The 22,857-nt window shown below is 36.2% G+C and overlaps 1 protein-coding gene across 5 annotated transcripts in view; it reads left to right on the top strand.

Moving 5' to 3' along the window:
* Positions 1 to 22,172, top strand: part of WASF3 (WAS protein family member 3) — a 71,194-nt gene extending 49,022 nt beyond the window's left edge. For 4 of the 5 annotated variants that reach the window (XM_027677839.1, XM_027677840.1, XM_027677841.1 and 1 more), the window contains 7 exons: positions 3,344 to 3,478; positions 6,887 to 7,040; positions 7,905 to 8,022; positions 13,928 to 14,103; positions 16,737 to 17,000; positions 18,574 to 18,944; positions 19,620 to 22,172. In XM_027677839.1, coding sequence (XP_027533640.1) covers positions 3,344 to 3,478; positions 6,887 to 7,040; positions 7,905 to 8,022; positions 13,928 to 14,103; positions 16,737 to 17,000; positions 18,574 to 18,944; positions 19,620 to 19,777 — 1,376 coding nt within the window. In that variant the 3' untranslated portion in view covers positions 19,778 to 22,172. Of the gene's footprint in view, positions 1 to 3,343; positions 3,479 to 6,886; positions 7,041 to 7,904; positions 8,023 to 13,927; positions 14,104 to 15,899; positions 16,067 to 16,736; positions 17,001 to 18,573; positions 18,945 to 19,619 lie in introns of all 5 variants that reach the window. The other variant, XM_027677844.1, reaches the window with a different exon arrangement.
* Positions 22,173 to 22,857: the final 685 nt, after the last annotated feature.

The following is a 22,857-nucleotide window of genomic DNA, read 5'->3' as shown; positions in this document are numbered from 1 at the left end:
TGCTGTGTCAACTAGACCATGGCACTAAGTGCCACATCCAGTCTTTCCTTAAATGCCTCTGGACACCAGAATGCAAAGTGAAATTACCTTTTTGCTTTCATAATGCATGTTCATGGCGTGAAAAATGGTAACCTTTCTAATGCACTCAAAGTCTTTCTCTTGAGTGTGTTGTCCCCGGTACTTGTGTTGTAGAGCAAGGAATGCAAAGGAAAGCTGTACTTTTCAGACTCAAATTATGTGAATGGAAACTAGATAGAGTAATAAACACATTGGGTTTCCAGTTTTCAGACAAGCCAGCATCATTGTTGAATTCCTCTTACGGTACAGCACTGAGCATTTTGACTGTTGACAAAAGATACCTTTGGGGCAATGTGTTCAATGTGTTACTGCACACTTTTTTAATGCAGTATTTGAAAATCAGTTGTAATTCAGGTGATGTTTAGTCTCTGCTAGAGATGTTATATACTGGTTTGGCAAGATGATGTTTCATGTAATTACTGTAGAAGTTGAATAGAGAGTATTATTTAAATTATTTGTGAAATACTGATCTGCAGAAATGTCTCATAAAGCTTGGAAATTTATTTTGTGAACAATGAAATATACAACTCTATGAAGATGACCTGTGAAAGTCCCAGAAAGAGGTACTTTGGTTAATTGACATAAAAAACTATGGAAAGCAGGGATTTGCTGAGGCAGAATCATGACTAAATTTTCCTGCAACTACTTCAGTGGCTGGAGGGCATCTTAGAAAGAAAGACTGCATAATTTCTTTGGTGAATTTTTAAATTATTATATATTTAATGTTTTTAAACCACTGTCTTGTAGTTCAAAAATCAGCTCTAAAGTTAAAAGATACATGATTCTGTTTCAGATAGGTTGGGGTTTTTTCCCTGCTTGTTTCTGTTTTGTTAAAAATCTAATTTAAAAGATAGTAACATAAAGTAATACTTCTCAAGTGTTTTCTATTTCTAAAATTTACTGCATCATGATAATCAGGACAGCATGTCTAATATTGCTTTACCATGTCACTGTTTTCACAGGTTGACAACGTGTCTTTCAAGTGTTTTAGGGTAATAAGTGTTGAAAAAAAATTAAATATTAACTGAAGTATGTTCCTACTTTGGTTTCTGAAAAAGAACTGATAAGCACCCATCTCCTCAACTTCTCTAGAGGTGATGTGTTTAATCCTAGAATGCAGCAGTCCTCCCTCAGCAGGCTGATTTCAATATATTAACATAAACTAACATCCATTAAAATTGATTGAGCTCTGAATACTGGTGGCTGAAGAATGTAATAACTGCTTTATTTAGCTGAAGAGTTGAAAAGCTTATTTGTTCCATAGCTTGGAATAACATCTTCATTTGGAGCAACTAAATCAAATGGGAATTATAATTGAATCTCAACTAGCTGCTCGGAAGCACTTAAGAGAACACTTTTAATGTGAAGATGGTTGAACACTGGCATAGGTAGTCCAGAGGAGGTGTGGAGCCTCCGTTCTTAGAAGTGTTCCAAACCCTGCTGGTCAGAGTCCTGGGCAACCTGCTCTGTCCAGTCGTACTTTGAGCAGGGAAATGGGCTAGAAGATTTTCAGCTTCAACTATGCTGTGGTTGTGTGACCTCTGTTTTTGAGGGGGGGAGGAGGTTAGGAACGGGTAGACAGCACACCTTTTGCCTATCCACCTTCCACAGGCACATGAAGCAGAGTTTGGATACACCAGAATACCTAATGTTTTGGGTTAGTTATTGGCTGATCTTACATTTAGTGAAGAAATCTATTACTGGTGAAGTCCTTCATTTGAAGGCAATCACATTAATTTTTTTTTCCCTGTAATTCACAAACAGCGTTTTTGAACTTGTTTTAGTGTAGTTGTCATTCCCTTCCCCCCAAGGGGGAGAATGATCCAAGAAAGGGGCAGATCCTCTTGTATTCTTAAGTGTGACTATATTTTTTTTTCCAATGATGTTCACAGGATGGGATCTGAATTAAAATTTTCATTATATTTGTACTTTTCTTTATGAAGTATTAAGGTTGGTTATAGGACTCAACTTAAAATGTCAATAGTTGCTGTTCTTTTGGAAGCCACTGTCATTTAGCTGGTTAATACATATTCTATGTTGTTCCAAATATTAGACAAGGTTTCTCTTTCCCCCTCCCTTCCATTTCTGCTCTTTGGACTCTTCTCGATGCAGGTCATAATTAATTCAGATGTAGGGTTTTAAAATGTATTTTTATTTAAAAAGCATGGTTAAGTGCAGGAGACAGGATTTTCCTTTCTGCAAGGAGAACTGATGGAGTGGAGATGTCTTGAGGGGTTTTGGCTACAGAAATTGTAGAGGGGGGATCTTAAAGGGAAGCAGCTGTATCTGTGTAGGAGGGACTGTACTTCAGTGAGGGCAATAAATTTAGATGGAAGCTGAAATTTGTAGGGTAAGTTCTGGGGCAGGAGGTATTAAATTGGGGATCCGTAACCACTCCAGAATGGTGGAGAACTTTGGGTTGGGGATGAAGACAGTCAAACTGTATATGAGGATGCCTAGTACTTTGGAAGGTCTAGGAAAGGAATGGGCATGCACAACGATCTGTTGCCCAAGGAGCATTGGGCTTATCATAAGGCACCTCCTGTCCACTGGTAGCACTTTTAGGTTAGGGCCTGAAGCTGCAGATCTGGACTGGACTATCCACTCTCATAATGATTGAGAGCATACAGTACCTGAAAGGGAGGACAGAAAGGTTGTAAACTCCACTTTAGTGGTGCATCAATTCCAGTGTGGCTGTAGGTAAATGTCAGTGCCATCTTTCTATCTCAAATGACTCCTGGGACAGCAACATGTATGCAGTGAGCATTTGTAGAGGTAAGTGGGCTGCCCTGCAGGAGGATCCTGGTTTTTATCTGCTCAGCCTTCATTTTGATGTTGGCTTGTGCTTATAATTAAATCTTAATGACTATGGATTGCAAGATTTTAATTTCAAAATTTACTTCAGAAGCTTTTATGGACAGCAGTAAGTTTGGGACTTTTCATCCCAAAGGCAGGTTTTAATGATCAGTTTTCTGACAGTTGGCAGTAGTTCAGCTGCATAAGGATTAAAATTTGTAAGTTTCTCTTTTTTTTTTTTTAAGTAGAAGACTAACCAGGGTGTCCAGGAGAATAGACTTCAGGCCTCATTTATGCTGTATTTTGAAATTTTTGTACAAATCTGTTGGCCAAAATTTTACTGTATGACAAACTGTGCTGTTATAGTCCTATAGCTACTTTCTATTATAACTTCATGATGTTGAAGCCTTTTGTCTTGTGTTTTGTAAGCCACTAGCAAAGGGATTTCCCTGTCTGTTTTCTTATGCAGGCAAACATGCTGAAGACATATTTGGTGAATTGTTTAATGAGGCCAACAGCTTTTACATCAGAGCAAATTCCCTTCAAGACAGAATTGATCGCCTTGCTGTCAAAGTTACCCAGCTGGATTCAACAGTAGAAGAGGGTAGGTAATTGCATGAAAGCATTGAGCCAGAAGTGATGTTGACAAGACCACAGTATTTAATTACACAACAATCTCTGTCTTTTCAAAGTAATCCTGTACCAATATTTTGTCTTGTTGTCTCAGTAAAGCAAGCTGGGAAAAATCATGTTAGCAGAGCAAGAAAAAGTATTCTTGAGTCTTGTAACCGCTGTCGTTAGTATTACTTCAATAAGCCTCTGTAGTAATAGAGCCACTAAGCTGCCTTTTTCACAGGGAAAACTTTTAGTTTGTGAGTATAGTAAATCCAAAATGAGTAAATCTAGTCCTTACTGGAAATAAGTCAGAATATTGGAAAAAGTTTGAGACAGTAGATCTGTTTATTTCAGGGTGGAGTAGTCACAAACTACATTAATAGTGTCTGTTCTGTGGTCATCTAAGATCTCATAATACTCTATCTAAATAAGGCACTGTGTTTGCATCAACTAGGTGAAATTCTCCAATGGGTTCTAGTCACTAGAAACAGTATTGCCTTTAAAAAATTGAAATAGCTGCACTCACATGTTTTGTCATTCACTTCATAAATACACAGTGAAAACAAAGGATTTAAGTAACATTATATTGTTTGAAATCACTTATTTGGGCAGGTAAAACATGTTTCTCTATCTAGCTCTAACAGCTGGAACGTACATCTTTGCTTTCATGCTTCATGTCTGAGCCAGCCACTTCATGTGTTCCCTGTTATAAGATTCCTGACATTTAGTAAAATGTACAAGCTTGTTACACCAGGATGATAGTGCAATATTTATTCAGTAGCAGTTAATGGTACTTGTGATATATTTAATAGTACTATTTATATGATTTATATATGGTCCTTGCCATTTATATTTGTGTGGTTTATATATTTAATACTACTGTTAGTGATAATAATAAATGTTATTGTTGGTATTTACTAATGTAATATTTAGTCTTCCATTTTAGCTGGTTACTGTCTGAAAATTATTACATGTCTGAGTGTTTTATCTGATTTTGGAACATATTAACTGTTAGAGTATCACAGTTGATCACAGATGCCCAGAGAAGTTATGGATTCCCAATCCCTGGAAATGTTCAAGGGCAGGTTGGATGGAGCTTTGAGCAACCAGTGAAAGGTGTGACTGCCCATGGTAGTGGGGTTGGAACTAGATGATCTTTAATGTCCCTTCCAACCCAAACTACTCTGTGATTCTTTGATACAAGCACCTTTATTTTAGGTGTCAAGAGCTAGATGGGAACATTAAGCTATTATAGAATCACTATTCAGCTTAGTTTTAAAGGCATGTTGTGATGGTAATATGAGCAAACTAGATCATATTTATATACTGTAATTGTTCTGTGCTGAGGTGGATTGTGTCAGTCTTCATGATTTTTAAGTCTACAATTTTTTGGAAACTCAGTGCTCATCAGAGGTTGTTTTTGCTCTTATTTCTTTTTTGTAACGTCTCATTTGTGTTATGCAATACCTTCTGGCTAGTTTCCAGAGTTTGGAGAATAATTAAAAGCAATCTATTGGAAGGGGAGACTAGTGTATGAACTGAGAATTTAATCAGTGTTTATTTTAAATTGACAGCAGTTATTACTCTTGCATTGCTAATCATGTTTCAGATTAATAAGCTACATATACAAGCTGCTGTCATTTTAACGTCAGTAGTAAATTTTATTAGCTATTTTGTAGAAGTTGAAGTCTATAGCAATTCATTGCACTGTCACTAATACTCAATATATTTCTGGATAGCTTAGGCATTTAAGTAAAATGTCAATTGCTAGATTTAGGTGCATCAGTGATTTCTTACATTCTTAACTATAACTAACAGGGTATATATAAAAAAAGAATATATATAATATTACAGTTGAAAAAAATTAAAGTAATTGAGGTTAAGTTTTCAAAAACATATGAATAACTTATGCTAAAAAGCCCCAGAAAAAGGGGATTTTTACTCTCTTGAATGTCTTCCTCTAAACAAGAATATACCAATTCAGATATATACATCTGAAAAAACTGCCTGAAATACCTTACCTTGTACTTACAGGCAGGTTTAAATAGAAAGTACTTTCAAAAACTGTTTTGATACTTCAGATGATGTGGATGGGGGAATGACTATTTGAAATGAAATATTCTGTTCTTAATTTTTTGCTATTGTAAAAGTTATGAAACGATCTAAGTGGTCTCAGAGTGAAAAGCAAGACCTCAGCACAGACATCAAAAATAGTTGGGTAGAGAAGTCTGAGTGGGACTTGGTTTCCATCATGGCAAAGGATAAAAGTGTCAGACTTCATGCCTCTCTGGTTTTTCAGGTCATCAGTATACTAAATTTTTGGCCAATACTGTTCAGTTACCATGTGAAATTTCTCACAATTTGTTCTTGAGACTCGATAAATTAGATGAATGGGCAAGAACTATCAGATGAAATGACAATGATAATAAAAATAGAAGAAGCCAGTGCATTTTGTTTGCACTATTGCTACAGCTCTTAGAAAACAGTTGCCTCAATTCAAGAAGTGGTTAATGCTGTTGTAGACAACTCAGTGAAGACTTCAGCATTCTGTTCAACTGCAGTCAAAAACCTGTACTTTAGGTTGCTTAAAAGTGGAGGATGATGTGGAGAGCTTACTGCCACTCTTAAATTGTGATTAGCATTAGCTGGATCTTTTTAGCAATGGTTGCTTTATCTCATGGAAACTTGTATTCAGAGTGAAAGAAAGCCTTGCTAAAAATGACAGGAACAGTTAAAAGCAATTGAAATCTTTCACTTGAAAAGAAAGGATGAAAAGGCTAATAGTGTTTTCCCCAGAACTGTGTATGTGAAAAGATTAAATGGAAGTATGTAACTGGACTGTACAAAGAACATAAGTATTTCTCTCCATAGAGACATGAGAAAAACTTACAATCAAGGAGTGTTCAATTATATGGAAAAACTTTCGAGCTGAAAGATGGTTAGAGAGGTGGAACTCTTTCTCACGGGAAGTTGTTCCACCCATAATTTAATGATATGTAGAATGGGGTTGAATGTTTATGGATACCATGTGTAATTATAAAACATGCTGTGTCAGAGGAATACCAGACCTTGCATTTCAGTCTTGATGCCAGGATAAAGCTTATAAAAAGGAAAAATCATTGGACGTCTGCATGTGACAGCATTCTTGCATCATATTCCAAGACACAGTCCATGGTCCCATTATTTTAAGTGAGGTTCTGGACCAAGTGGGACTTAAATGTGTTTTATTATGGCAGTTCTTACATGCCTTTAAGCTTAAATATCATGATTATCCACTAAAGAAAAATATTCTATATTTTGCAGAAAATATTTTATATAGCTGCTGAGAAATAGATGTTTTTTTATCCACTTTTGTTCATTTCAGACCTGTGGTAAATGTAATTTTTTTTTCTAACAGTATCCTTACAGGATATCAACATGAAAAAAGCATTCAAGAGCTCAACAATTCAAGATCAGCAGGTAGTTTCAAAGAACAGCATTCCAAACCCAGTGGCTGATATTTATAATCAGAGTGACAAACCACCACCTCTGAATATTCTTTCACCTTACAGGTAAGGAAATATTGATTGATTACGTTCTTGTACTTTGCCCTTCATCTCCTACTTGTATGCAGAGAATAATTACAGCAGAAGGGAGATGCTGTATTGATTATGGAGATCTGATTTTTCAGGGACTTTCCTGTTTATGGAAACAAAAATTGCTATTGCCACACTTAAAATCTTAAGTCGTACCTAAAAAAATCATCATATTTCAACATAAATCTTACATGGCAGCACAGGATCAGAGAGCAAGGGCCATTGATTATATAAAAAGTGAAAATAAAATAAATAATATACTGCACTGATTTCTTTGGCGGCTTTATCCAGAAAGCTGGATTTGTTGCTTTTGCCTTCCCACTATTATACGCACACAGTCTGTACCTTTTCCTGGTTACTTACTGGTGAGTAGAAGAGCAACAAGTAGGACCACATTTTCTTTTTTCTTTTCCTGTTTCCTTTAAATTTATTGTTGTTCATGAAATGAGTGCAATTTGTCTGCCTGAAGGGTTGTGGACAATGGGGTTTTACTGTGTTCTTCAATTTTTGAGAGGTACTAGGTTGTGAGGTGTCTGTATAAAACAGGCACTCAATCTGCAGTAAATTATTTGAATTTTTTTAAAGACTGATGTATCAGAGCATTTGCAGTGTGTTTCATTTTTAAGAGCTTTTAATTGGAAGGTAAATTTGTTGGATCTATAATTGAAGAATGTGATTTCTGCCACTCCTACAGATGATGGTGGTATTTGTTTATAGGCATCCAGTTAGTAAGAGTTGTTATTGATCAGCTTGAAGCTTGGATGACTGTCAAAGAAAAGTTTTGTGGGTTTAAAACATACTAATTCATGTATTCTTAGCTTTCTTCTGCTGTGTTTCCAGGGATGATAAGAAAGATGGATTGAAGTTTTATACTGATCCTTCCTATTTTTTTGATCTTTGGAAAGAAAAAATGTTACAGGATACTGAAGATAAGCGAAAAGAAAAGAGGAGACAAAAGGTAAAAGCAGGAACATAATAGCACATGTATGCATTGCAATTTTGTGTATGGCTGTCCAGACATAAAAATTTCCAGGTCATACTTAGTTTCTGTGTGTGGAAGGACTATTCCTCTTTATGTGTGGCTGTAGATTCACTTGGTTCCATTTTTGTAGCTTATACTGTTTATTTTAAGAAGGCAGCAAATTGAATTTTAGGAGTACTGTGGTTATTGAGTCTTTTTCCAGTATCTGCTTATTAGTACTAAGCAAAATGGCCCTGTTGTGCTTCGGAAAAAGACACTATGATGGGAGGGAGAAGGAATTTGAATTATAGTTTCCTTTATTTTCACAGTTCCTTATCTAGCAGCATCAACTCCAGTAGCAAAACAAAAGCTTATCCATAAATAAATAATTTTGTTGTTAGTAAGATGATAATATGCAGCAAAATTATTCTGTGGTTCAGCAACAAGAGAAGATTAATTTTAGGAGTAGTATTCTTTGTTTCCTTTAAGTTTGAAAACCAGCAAAAAAGAAGCTTTTTCATAGAAAAGATTCTGATGCAATCAAGATTTTCTCAATAGATTTTAGTTGTGAATGGAAAAAAGAGTTGCTATTCCTGCAGCTTCTTTGTGGTCAATATTTTTGTCAAATTGGAGGGCTTTAAGGTTTTTGAAGATAATTCTGGGGGAAAAAAAAAAGTGAAAACAGAAAGTTTGAAGCAACAACTACTGCTTATGTTACCTGGCAGAAGGTGCTTTTATAAATAGGTTCAGTGAGAGATGAGGGATTTAAAATAAAAGGAATCTGAACAAGATATGCTGAGTGCTCAGAGGAAACAAAAGGAAGCCACTCAGTTTTCAATACATGTGTGCATATATCCACATACATGTGTATATGTGCATATACATCATCCATCTTAGCATACCTATCTATACATGTCTGTATTTAAGCAGGTATCATCATATATGTATAACATGTATAATACATGTGTGCACAGAATGTCTAATACATGAATATGCATGCTAATGTATATTTGTATATATACATCACACACGTAATAGAACTGTGTATATATATGCCAGTATATATGGTACCTGCTTAGAAATAAAATTATAGGGCGTGACTGGGAAACTTTGCTATTCTGTTAGAATAAATTCTATTAATTCCTTCTTCCTTTTGCTGGACAAAACTTTCTGACTCCAGAATTTTTAAACAAAACATGAAGACTTGGTTTAACTAAAAGATTTAGTGAATTCATGGTTTTTAAAATCCTGGAAGAAATAAATCAAGTCTCCCTGTTATGATTATGAATCAAAACATTTTATGTTTTGGCAGGTGTCTCAGTATTGAAATATTGCATAGAATTGAGAAAACTGGGTAGGCATCTTCAATAGTTACTGAGTATAGCAAAGTATTAGAAAATATTCAGTTGGTTATTTGTGTGGTTGTATAGAAATGCAATTTCTATACAATGCAAGATTATATTCCCACTATATTCTCAGTATGATTAGTCATAGAGCTGATTGAAAGACTGGAATTAATTAAAGCAGCTATCATTCTGTAGTTGAGTTGGTGTTTATTTTAGATTTCATTAAGTATTTCTTTATGAAAAGTATATAGGGATAATAGCAGCCTGTGGGGTTTTTCCTCCTACCTTTTTCCCTCAAGTTTAGATATTTTCACTAGGGAGGGGAAGAAAAAGAAACTATCAACTGCTAGCTTTTTCATTCTGATTTACTGTTAAAAAGGAAAAAATACAAATGCTTTTATAAGAAATTATAGTATTGCTTGATTTTTTTTTATTCCTTTAGAGAGATTTCTACAAAACTATATTTATAAATTTGCTCTTAGACTTTATCTAAGGCAACACATCCCACTTATCTCCATCCATGGTATATCTTTTTTTGTAGATTTTAATTGTCCTATTACAATTTACAAACCAAATGTAAATGTGCTCAATTCCAGTTGTGTAGGATTATAGCCATACATCACAGAAACACGCCTTGATAAATTCTAGCTGAAGTGCTGTTTGATTCGATTAAATATATAACAAATCTGACAAAGAAGAAAGCAGCATAAATTTGAGTTTGCATGGATGGCATTTACTTTGTGATAGGAAGAAATCTCAGTTCTGGCCTTCCAGAAGCTGCTGTGCAAAGGAGCATTTCATCATCTGCACTCTGTAGAGAGCTAGTGGGTTTTGGTGAGATGTCTCACAGGCACACTTTGTTCCACAGGTTGCTGAATCAGCTGTCCTTTTTCTTTTGTTCTTGTCCTTATGATAGCAGTGACCAGGAATGAATCCAGAGGATTTATTAATAATCTGGTGGCTGAACTTGTATTTTGAACCTGTTAAATGAGAATTCTTTACTCAAATCGTGCTCTACAGAAGCACAAAACGAAAGTTGTTGAGAAACTGTGCAGGTGAAATAAATATATATTGTTTAGCAAATTACAAGCTAGTCATCCAAATGCCATCCTACTCAGCTGACCAAATGTAGCTGGCTTTTAGCCTCAATTTTTCAGGTGCTTGGTGAAGTCTGAGAGTAGTCCTTGCACCAGAGAATCAGTTTTCCAATATTATTTTGGTAATTTGCTTTAAGTACTTGAGTTGTTGCAGCCAGAGGTTTGTGAAGAGTTTCATTTTCCTGCCTTCAAATATCATGTTATTGCTTCTGCATTCAGTTTAATTGAAAAAATCTGAGGCTTCCTCTGATTTGGCTCCTTCAGGTGAAATTTTTTCTCTGAAAAAAACCTGTAATTTAAGTTCTTTAAGTTTAAAATCTGTCTAGGCTGGTTTTTTATGTTTGGTATGTCCGTGTCTAAGACTTCAATGTAGTTTTGGCTTTTGTATGTATCAATAGTGTTCTGAGTTGAATGACTGTATTAGGGGCCAGTTGTTTACTCTTGATTAACCAAAGGAAAGTTGTTTTAATTTGCTTTTGATTGTTACCCATTTTTTTTCTGAGACTAATTAGCTATTTAAACAAGTAAAAATCTTTAAATTTTGAAGGCTTGTATTTCAGAAATTGTTCTTGGTTACTTGTGTTTTGATAGGATCTTATAAATTTGCGGTCAGGAAAATACTCTATGCTTGTGCTTCCAGTTTTTTGAAAGTATGGCAAATACTTGCTGAAGGTACTTTCTGTTACTAGCTCCAGTTCTTTCTGAAGATGCTTGAAATATCACTTGCTAATTCTTGATGCAGATATCAAACTTTAAAATTAACTTAACAATGTTTGAAGGCTCTAATCTGCTTGTGTTTGCTGAAATAACTTCCTGCCACCAGCTGAATGATGTACCTCTTTTCTGGCTTAACCTACAGCACCCAGTTTTCTGCCACAGCCTCTATTTAAAGGAAGTAACTCTTCTTAATATAACTTAACTTTCCTAATAAATATTTCTGACTGTAGTTATGTTGAAAGGCTTCAACTCCCCTAGAACTCTGTTGTCATTGCCCTAGGTACTAAAACTAGAGCTGTCCCCATTGTTTGTCAAGGTAATGAAACTGCTACTGGAACAACTTAATATTACTATTAGAGGTATATGTAGCTTTGTCAGCTGCTAGGAATAGGCCTGCCCCACTGTTTTGTAAGAAATTAAAATGTTTGACATGTATTTATATAATATTTAATCAAAAAATCAATACCAGGAGGATTTAGTACTGCTTTAGAAAAAAGTATTCCAGCATATTTATTCATTAGTGCACTTATATATGCTGGTCTGGAACAACCTATCCAAGTCAAATCTGATCCAATAAAAACAAACTAAGTTTTGTGTTTATTTTATGTTGTTTACACATGCATATGTATTTACCTTTTAATAGAAAAACACAGTGATCTCTTTAAAACCAAACTTCTAAATAGGCAATTATTTGTAAGCAGTCATGCAAGCATTCCTGATAGTACAGGAATTGTGTCAAAATTGTCTTCTGAGTAGCATCACAGATTGGTCAAAAGGTGGATATATTCTTTATCTCGAACTTTGCAAGAAATATGTAGCTGTCACCCTTAGGTTAAGTTATTGTTCTGTAAGAAGAGAAAAACTAAGTGTTTTAGGCGAACCAAAAGACTTACTAGTACTTTCCTCTCAAATCTGGTGTGATTTAGTAACAAAATCTTAATAAATTAATCAGGATGAAAATCACAAATTAAAAAAAAATTGCAGCAAATAATTGAAAAAGACAGGTGTAAAGCCTTTAACAAGTATATGTTCAACCACAGCAATAAGCAAAATTTTATATATTTAAAATAAAGTATGAATGAATCTGTCTCTTTTCTGCACCAAATCCTGTACTGGGAGAATTTGATGTGACAAAGTGGTACTAAACATAACCTGGATAAAATAAGTGTGTGATTCTAAAAAGTTTGTGGAGGAAAAAGATTTTAGGGGAATTAATTAAAAACCAAGATGATGATCTTTACTTAACATGAATCAGACCAAAAATCTGCCTACTGCAGGGATGAGCAAGTGTTGTTGTAACTTTTGGATGTTGAACTGACTTTTCTCCGTCATTATTAATGTTGGCAGGATCAGCAGGTCCCTCATGCAGGCATGCATGAATGAAGAAGAGATCCAAAACAGGGACAGTTAATGCATTTGATAGTTTTTTTGTTAGTTATGTAATGTTAAATACATTATTTCAGAATTATTTGCTCAGTTCTGTTTCACAGTTGGAGTAAAAAACCTGTGTGCATCTGTGGTGTACTTTTTGTTGAGCTAGCTTTCTGACTATTATTCCTTACTTTGGAGGTGTCGATTCCACAATAAAGGCTTGCATATCAGTGTTTGACCAAACTCTTCTGTCAATACAATTGATTATGACTGCATTCTCAGGATAGCAATATAATTATTTCCTGAGAAACTATTTTTCTAGCAGCCAAAAGCCTAATACCAACTTACTAATAGATAAAACATGTTTAAGCTTTTTATGAATTAGTATTCTAAGATGTGGGATCTAGAGCTGATTAAAAAAACATGTAGGGCCTTCATAAACACTGAGAAAAGGAGTAGCACATAAGCACCCTTCTCAGTTTGGATTGAGCAAAACTGGTTCATTTTTTGTATTGAAGCACCAATATAGTTTTTATATGCATACTGAGTAGTCAGAAGTGAGGACAACATTTTGGAGGTCTCAAAGCATTGAGTCCCGATATTAGGAGATCTTACTACCGGTAAGATAAAGATAAATAAATAAGATAAATACTGACATTGGTTGAGCCTGATATAGTATTGAAAGATTTAAATAACTAAGCAGAGTGATCTGTCGTGAAGCTATCATGCTGTAACATATTGCTGGCCTGAATAGCAGAGAGAATTAGTGTAATTCATTTTTATATAAGATAATGGGAAACAATGATGAGAAAAAACTAGGAAGAATTACAGTAGTTAATCAGATCTAAGAAGGGAGAGGAAGTTAAAACAAACAAAAATCCTTTCACATAGACTATGGAATAGGAAAAGGTGTCCAGTTTTTCCATACTTCCCCAGGCCCTGGTGATTGTGTCTGTAACAAAGAGCCAGAGTAGCCCTTAGCATATTTAACATATTCTCAGAAGTCTGATTTGCAGGAGGTGAAAATTAGAAGTGCTTCAGGATTTATATAAATAAAAGACGTGATGTCAGAAGAAGTTAAACTTTCTTGCTTTTAAAATCAGTCACATTTCTGTACTGGGAAACAAGTAGGTTGGTGTCGCTGTAGCACGTGCATCCTAAAGAAGAAGGACAAATCAGCAGTCTTGCTACAAATGAGGTTCATAGCATAAGGAGATATTCTCGTTTTCAGTGCAGGGAAATTTTATGAAGACTTGGCTTCATCTGTAAATCTGATCTTGTTTTCATGCAATCTAACTGCATTTTAACCAGCTTTTTTCCTTTCCTTTTTTTCTCTCTTTGCATGCTTTATTTCTTTTGTTTGAATATTAGGAGCAAAAACGTATAGATGGCACCACCCGTGAGGTGAAAAAGGTTAGAAAAGCCAGGAACAGACGCCAGGAGTGGAATATGATGGCATATGACAAAGAGCTTAGACCTGACAACAGGTTGTCTCAAAGTGTGTACCATGGAGCATCTTCCGAGGGATCACTGTCCCCAGATACTAGGTCTGTTTACAGCAAAGCTGTTTGTTATACCACAGTTGTATGTTCAGAAATACTGAGTAGAGTTAGGTGTTTTTACAGGATGGGAATAGTTAGACAAAACATACAATGCATGTTTTTAAGTTCTTTTCAAAATTATCTTAAAGCATAAATAACGTTACAAATTCTGTAATGATTTTTTTCTTCCTCAGCTTCACAGGAGCGTTTTGCCATCATAATGTTATGCACCGCAGTGAAAGAAGTGTTTGCCGCATGCTTTATATTTGGTCTTGAGTAGCTGTAGTTACAAAAGCATTTAAATCTGCCTCTAGTAGAAAATGTCAGTACCTCTTCCTTAGTGTCTAGTTTGTTGTTTCATTCACTGCTGATAGCTTAATAAATATTTTTCTGTGATCTACTCAGTTCAGCATACTTTTGCCTCCAACAGAATGCTTGAATGGGAGAAGAGTTCAGCTTTCTTGATGTTACATTAGTCTAAAGAGCAAGCTACAAAACCAGATGCAGTGTTTCTGCTTGAAATAACAAATCTCTGCTTAGAGACACCCAGCAGAATTCATCTTCATTGATTGAGATTCCCTTTGAGCTCAGTGGGAGGTACCTTTTCTAGGTGTGCATGGAAATCTGAGTTTTTTCACTAAGCTGGTCTCACCACAGTATTTTCCCACTTATTTTATTTCCTCTGTTGTGATTAAGTGCTAGCAGTAAAGTTAGAAAGAAACAGAGTCCACTGGAAAAAGCATGTAACAATTTAATGTTTAAATTGTTGAATGTCTAGGTTGAGGAAGCAGCTACCACTACAAAAGTGTGGGCTGATACCTTTAGTCCACTGTCCAGTGGAGACTAATTAAAACAAAATCTGCTTAGGACTTGGTAGATATAATGTTGTGGTCTTTGTGAAGAGTAATCAACTTGTAATTGAAATATGAAATTTAAAATAACTTAATTGCTATTGCTGTTTTACTAATGTATTCAGAATCCCTCTCTGTCTAAAAGCCTTTGTCTTTTTTTTTTTAAGGTTTCTAATGCAAAAACGTTGTCTCCTGTTAGTCTTAATGAAACACTGCAGACTGACAATACTTTCCATAGGTTGATCTAGTAAAAGATGTGAACTTTTTCATCAGGAGTTCTGTTTCACACATTTTGTATCTTTTTTTAGCCTTAACACCTTGCTTCCAGGATTCCTGAATTTAAATCAGGATCGTATTGAAGTGATTTGTTTTTTATTTTCCAGCAATGTCAACATGTATTTGGCTGTTTGCAAATATCTATAGTACTTGCCATGTGTAGGATATTTTTAAGCAGAAATTGTAGGATGCATCTCTGTTACGTTTAGATGTTGTGGTGTGACAGATATCTTGTACTTATATAAGCATTTCAGATTTTTTTAATTTATGGAGTTCTTTACATTTCAGTGACTCTAGTATCAGACGTGGAATCCTGAAATCTGTTTTATATGCATGAAGGGTTAATTTGGGAAATGGTAGTGAGGTGGAGAGAAGGTTTTCTATTTTTTCATCTTGGAGTAGTCTTAAGCTATAAAAGCCCCCATACATGTAGAAATAAGTACTGATGCCAGAGACATTCTTATGCTGACAGCAACTGCATGATCAGTGTTGTGTAAGTAAGGTCCCAAAGAAGTGTGTTTGGTTATATTGTCATTCTGTTTCTAATGCCAAACTGAAAAAAATCTCTCATGTCTTCTTGTTTGCGAACTGTAAGACTTACACATTGAATGTTGACATCCAAATGTTTGGACTGTGGCCATTTACCATGTATTTGTTATACTTATTGTACTTTAGAGAGAGAAACACAAGCTGAATCCAAACAGAAACCAGCAAATTAATGTGAGAAAAGTAAGAACAAGAAAAGAAGAGTGGGAAAGAAGGAAAATGGGCATTGAGTTCATGAGTGACGCAAAGAAAATGGAACAGGCAGGAAGCATGAAAGAGGACAAAATGCCCAAAGGGTTTGTTATTTCATTTTACTCAAAGCCCTGGCTTTTTGTTGCTTACCTTGCTTCCAGTCTTATAGATAAGTGCATCAGTTTACTGTGCTCACTAAAAGCCAGGCTGCACCATTGTTCATTACTAAAACAACTATTTACAGTAATGGGATGAAGAGATCCTTTTGCTCCCTCTCTTGGGCTTATTTGACAGAGCATCCTAGACTTTGTATCTTTATGAACTCTCTGCGCAACTAATATTTACACTTCCCAGTTTCTCTAAGCCTTTCCAACAAAATTAATTGTGCAAACAAAAGAAAAAGCATCTTCTAACTTTTGAAATTGGTTTTCTCTGCACTGGTAAAATATATTTTTCTGCATAATTGCAAATGCTTGTAGTCTTGCTTTCCTTTTTCTGCTGCCATTGTTAACTTGAGGTAGGTCTGGTAAGTATTATCACTTCAAACAACGGGCTGTCAAAATCATTGACAAAAACAATATGCTTCCTTCTGGCTCCTAAAGTTCTTGTGCTTTCTGTGGACTTAAACTGGAGTGGTGTTTGATAATCAGAGTCCTGTTCCAGAAGAAAAATAATGCTGATTGCATTCCTTTTAGTTTTTTTCTCAGTTATTTAGATAATACCCTGTTACTCTCACATAATCTGTTTTTCTGCATCCATTTACTTTAATTTTAGGTCCCATGCATCTGATGTTACAGATTATTCTTATCCTGCTACTCCGAATCATTCCCTCCATCAGCAGATAGCAATGCCTTCATATGGAGCAGGAGATGGTCCACAGTACATGGCAGCATCCCAAAGCCATGAGCATGAATACAGACCACCTTCCACCACTGTACGACATGCTACTTTAAACAGACCTCAGCAACCACCTCCACCTCCACCCCAGCCTTCAGATGGCCAGCATAGCTCAGTACCTGTGGTACCAGCAGAATATGGGTAAATCTCCTGATTTATTCTAGTGGATTCTTGACAAAACTAGAGGGATGCATGTTTTGCATAACTTTCATAATGTGTAACGTATTACACAAAAAGATCCCAAATACATTAGTTACCTCCTTGGGGAGGACAGAAAAAATTGGTATAATTTCTATGTGTGAACTGAATTTAAATGAAATAGTGAAAGCAAAAATAATGAACTGCGTATTGAATGTGGTGAAATCAATATGCTTGTAAAATATTAAGGGTTCCTAATACAGTATTAAAAAAGGGATAATTTTTCTTTAAAGTGGAAAATAGTTACAACATAATTTGATTAATACTTAAACTTCAGGAAATGCATAGAAAAAGTATTGCTGATTGTGATTCATGTGGAGTCTGTTGCATCCCTGAAGTGACTTTTTAAAGGAGCTTGGGCTAGAATAGGAAGGGCTCTCCTCAGACATAGAGTCAAATTCCCTACTGCTGCAGGACAAATGCCACTCCATAATTCGACAGGAATTTATCAAACTCCTGTTTAGATATTTTGCCTGAATGCATTCTGAAGGAAGGCTTGCTCCAGAGTACTGGCTCTCCAATAGCAAGAAAATATGTTTTCTAACCAGTCTGTGTCTGTTCTTTAGTGTAATTACCTTAAACTTTCAAGCTGTAACCCCAAGGAAGTTGTAGTCATTCTTGCCTTTGTTGTTCTAAACTGGGCAAGCCAAGGATGGTCAGCCTTGTTTGATGCATCCTGGGGTAGCATTTGCCTGATTCATGTTGCAGATGACTCAGTTATGAGTGACTGCTTCAACCTGCCCCTTCTCTGTTTAGTCCTCAGGTCCATGACCGTTGTCAGAGTATTGCAGTTATCATGAACATTGACATGTCACTGAGTGTCATCAGTCACTTTCCTTCCACTCCTGTCTCCTGTATCTAGTTCTTTGCCTACTTCATAGCTCTTATATCCTCATTTTTTTTCTGCTTAAGATTACTTTTCATGACATGTTAACAAGCAAAGTAGCTCTTTCCTGTGCCTCCTGTTTAAAGTATCAATCAATTTTATCAATTTAATTAAATGCTATTTAAATTGATAAACTTGACTGAAGAAGCACATGAGACACATGATATACCTCTGGGTAAATCTTTCCATTCATACTTTCCATAGCTCTCTATGCCTGAGTTCTCTGTTATCTCTTAATATTTGTATAACATTTGGTCTTTTATTGGATTGATACATGTAGTCTGCAGTTTTCTTGGTCCCTTCATCATAGACCTTGTACTTAATAGTCCCACAAAGTAGCTGTTTAGTAACAAACACTTTATACTGAACTAGGCAGGAGAATAAAGATAAAAAACTCACTTTGTAGAATGCTGAAAGGATGCTGTCTTTAAAGACATCTGTCTTAAATCTCAATATATTAACAGTACTTGACAGTTCATATGTTTATAATCACTTGCATATTTAATTCACCAGTTTAAATTCTTTTTGTTTTTTGTTTTAGCTGAGGTTGGATGAGAGCAGGTTAAGAGGTGATGATTCTCCAAGTCCTAACTTTCAATGCATTAAATGTTTTTGTTCTGTTTTATATAGGATGCTTCCAGCTCAGATGGTGGATTATTACAACCCTACGGGTCCTCCCCCTCCTCCTCCTCCCCCTATGATTCCTTCAGCACAAACTGCATTTGTTAGTCCCCTTCAGCTTCCTGTGCCACCTTCCCACTCTGGACTGGTGACTGGCTCTACATATGCAGCTGCTCATCCTCCTCCTTCTAGTGGGCTTGTTGTCACTGCTCCTCCTCCTCCCGGCCCACCTCCTCCCCCTCCAGGCCCTCCTGCTGCAGGTGCATCCCTCTCTTCCTCCCCAATGCACGTTCCTCCGGCGTCGGAGGCAAAGCGCCATGAACCTGCCCAGGCACCGATAAGCGATGCACGGAGCGATCTCCTTGCTGCCATTAGAATGGGTAAGTGGACACTCAGCTCTAGGTATTACTTTTTTTCAATGAAAGCGCTGTGTTTTCCATGGATAGGAGTTCATGGCTTCTTTTGCCAGCTGAGCAGAGTGTCATTAGCCACAGGTACCACACACCTGTTCTGACATTTGTCAGCCATGACTTTGAATCTTTTTCTAATGCCTGAAGAAGTACAGCTTTGTCAAGCGTGTTCTACTGTTTGTGTGGATGTAATAAAAACAGCACTTGTGTTCCTTATGTAAAGTGCCAGTAGATGTACATGGCTTTTGCTTCTGTTTAGAAGAACTGAGTTACCCAACACCAGGCCTTCAGCCCACTGATTTTTAACCAGTGATTCTTCCTGACTTTGCTTAACAATATGGAGCTGTAGGTCTCTAATGGTATTTCCACACACAATTATGAAAACTTTTATCTTCAGATCAAAAGGATCTGTATAGTTTTGAATATTTATCCTTAACATATTTATGGCAGTTTTAGAAGTCCAGAAGCATTCAGTCTCTGAGAATGGATTCTGATCTCTCTCTTTTCTCTTGGAATTCCTGCTCAGGGAGGCTCTCCCTAATCATCTGGAGCATATTGTCATAATACAACAAACTCACCAATAACAATATGAAACCTAAAATCTCTTGCATTGGAAACTTTGTCTGAGAGTAATTGTCTCTACAGGAATTCAGCTGAAGAAGGTGCAGGAGCAACGTGAGCAAGAAGCCAAGCGCGAGCCTGTTGGCAATGATGTGGCGACCATCCTTTCGAGGCGCATTGCGGTGGAATACAGCGATTCCGATGACGATTCAGAGTTTGATGAGAACGACTGGTCAGACTGAATATGGTCCAAGCCCAGTGGCAACTACATTAAATACTTGGCTTCAGTGGTTGCTCTCTTAGCAAGATGTAAAGCAGGACGTTAACATGTATTAAGGCTAGTGATGGAAGTGATAAAATTGAATTGGTATTATTCAGAATGCTGTAGCTTAGCAACTCTGGTAATAATGATGTGATTATGCTTATGCAGATCAGAAACTTGTCTTACTTTCAGTATTTACTGCATAATACTTAAGTGCCACTAAATGTAGCAACTCATGTGCTGCGTGCAAAATATGCTGCAGTTGTTGCACTGTTACAGAACCAGCATTTTATTTTCTTTCCTGATCTTGAAGGGATAAAATATATTTTTTTGACTTTACATCTTATTCTTTTAATTACGTAAGAAACTTAGGTACTTGTGAATTGGTCTGGTTGTTAGTCTTTGAGGGCAGTTAACTATATGACTGAGTGAAGTGTTAGGTTCCATAAATGTGACTTAGCTTTTTTAGTAGGTACTAATTATGCCCACCTTAGTCTATTTTTAACCACTTCTGGGCTTAAGTTTTTATGCATAAAGAATTCATTTTATATTATCTTCCTTTTTATCTTAAACATGTAGCAGATGATGAAATGTATACTTTGAAAAATGAATCCACATGGTCCAAGAAGAACATTTGGCGAGCAGACTGGATATGTCTGTAACAGTACCAGCTTTAGGTTGCTGGCTGCTTGTTGGGAAGAGTGTTGGGGAGGGGTATCTCTGCTTGGTAGCAGATGCATGTCCGTGTTACAAATAAAAGTTAAAATACCTGTAGAGCCTTTTCAGTTTTATGGTAGAGATGACGTGAATGCAGGATAGACCTGATTGAAACAACACGGTTATTGGAGTGTAGAAATGCTACTGTTCTTACTAAGATTGGAACAAGTCTGGATCTAGCAATCAGATACATTTCACAAGTATTCAACTTGGTCTTTATGCCTGTAGGTATAAATGTGTGTAAATAAGTTCTGTTGTTGTTGATTTGTACATGTGTAGTCATGTAGCATATTTACTCAGAACTCTTACGTTGAATGTATTTCTCAGTACATCCCATGGATAAAACACTGGCAGTTAAAGCAGTTTTAATGGCTTTTGGGGTACTATGCCACATACATACACTTTTTTTGCTCCTTCCCTAGGAATAGTTGCTGCCATAAAGTCTGCTTTGACTGTCTTTGTTTTCTTTAAATAATTCCTTTTCCCCCCTCCCCCCACAGTACAGTATTAAAAGTTTTTTTGGTTGTTTTGTTTTTGCTCTCTTCTGGACTGAGAATCAGGCTGCTGCTTTGCCTAATGAGGCTTTAAAAAAATTATTCATAGCAGGGGAATAGCTCTTTCCTTACCAGATTAGTTTTAATCTTTTAACGAAAGTCTGTGTAATTCCAGGTTTAAAATTTGGTAAAGCTCCTTTGTTCTGTGAGGCCCTATCTGTTCTTAAAAAAAAGTATGTAAAATAAAGAGAAATGGAAGGTGATTATCTAACCTGTGTTTACACCATTAACAGTTTTAGTCCTGAGAATGTAACAGTCTAACACGATGTTTGCATGCAAACTGTTGGCTACTGCATTGCTGTTTAATCTACGTATGACTTTACAGTCCGTGGCGGCTGCCTTTATGGTAGGGGGTTAAGATGCTGCCTCAGTTTGGTGTTTAAATTTATCACAAAGTATGACCAATCTCTGCATAGTGGTGAGCAACCACAGCTTTTGGTAATCAGGGGCAGCTGAGGGTACTCATCTCTATCCCAGTTTGAGCTGGTTTTGTCTTTGCCTTAAAATGCAGAGCTAAATTCTGCTTTATTTTGTGTCCTGGAGTCTGAGGCCCGTGTGTCCACCAGAGAGGGCAAAATTTAGGTAATAGCCTGATGGTGGTTTTCATCACTGTATGAGAGATGGCTTGTCCTTACCATAGTGGTGTGCTTGCAAAATAATTCTTTGGATGGGTAGTGCAACTGGGACCTCAGTGTTACATCACTGTGCAGGTGGTGACAGTACTCTCTATTCTTTTGATACATGCTGAAATGAAACATCTCAGCAGAAAATTCTTACCAATCTCCTGAAATTTGATACAACAGAAGATATATTTTATGAGCACAAAAGTTGAGTGTGTCTGAAATTTTGTAATTTGTGCTTATTTTAAATAATAAGCATTTAACAAGCAATCAGTTGTGACCAGTTAAGATAGTGTAGATTTTTCAGTCATAGTAGCCAACCTGTTTTCTGAACCTGCAATGTTGTCATTTTCCTTTTGGTATTTTATTAACAAAATGTGAATTGAATTTAGTGATGTAAACATGATTCTAGGCTGTTTTTATCAGTTTTATCATACTTCGGGTTGTGGATAAGTAACAAATATGAATAAAATCTCACTTTTGAGCCTGTCTTTCCTTAGATTAGTAAGATTTTGCTGTTAACTTATTGATAAGTAACAGAAATGAAAATATAAGGCTTCCAAATGCTGTCTGTGATCCCAGGGAACCATGATGTTCCTGGGATGAAGGCTGGAGTCCACAAAACCAGATTCCCTTGATGTTCTGCTGCTTCTCCTTTTTGCAACCTTGATTCAAGCTCCAAGTTCAAGTTCTTGGTTGGTCTAAATAGGCATTAATTTCCCTACAGGTAGCTTTAGGGGTTTTTTTCAGTGAAATGCATTAAACATCAGCTTTGCTTCCTGAAAGAACAAAGCAGAAAATCTAAGTTTTATTAGCAAGTCTCTTTCCCCACTTTCTCAATAAAAAGGGTCTTTGTAGGTTAATGATGCCAAGCACAATACTGTAAAATGCAAACCCATGTCTACCTACTAGAAAAAATATTTTTAATTTAATCTTTTAATTGTAATCAGATTAAAGCCAGAAGAGGCTTTTCAGCCTCCTGGAAAGAACTTATATAAACCAATTTTGTAATACAGTAGCCTAATTGTAAATGAAGCAGATTTGTTTATGCATCTTAGACTCAGTTGTTTCCTGGGAAAATAAATTAATCTTTACTCCATTCAGCCAAAACCTCCAGTCCCTCTGGCACTCAGTTCTTACTTCTCTCCAATTTTCCATTTTATGATTTG

Source organism: Neopelma chrysocephalum, unplaced genomic scaffold (assembly GCF_003984885.1).
Source record: "Neopelma chrysocephalum unplaced genomic scaffold, ASM398488v2 Primary Assembly neopelma1_43, whole genome shotgun sequence".
Lineage (NCBI taxonomy): Eukaryota > Metazoa > Chordata > Aves > Passeriformes > Pipridae > Neopelma > Neopelma chrysocephalum.
The sequence above is the reverse complement of the archived record's forward strand: the minus strand, read 5'-3'. Positions and strand labels throughout refer to the sequence as shown.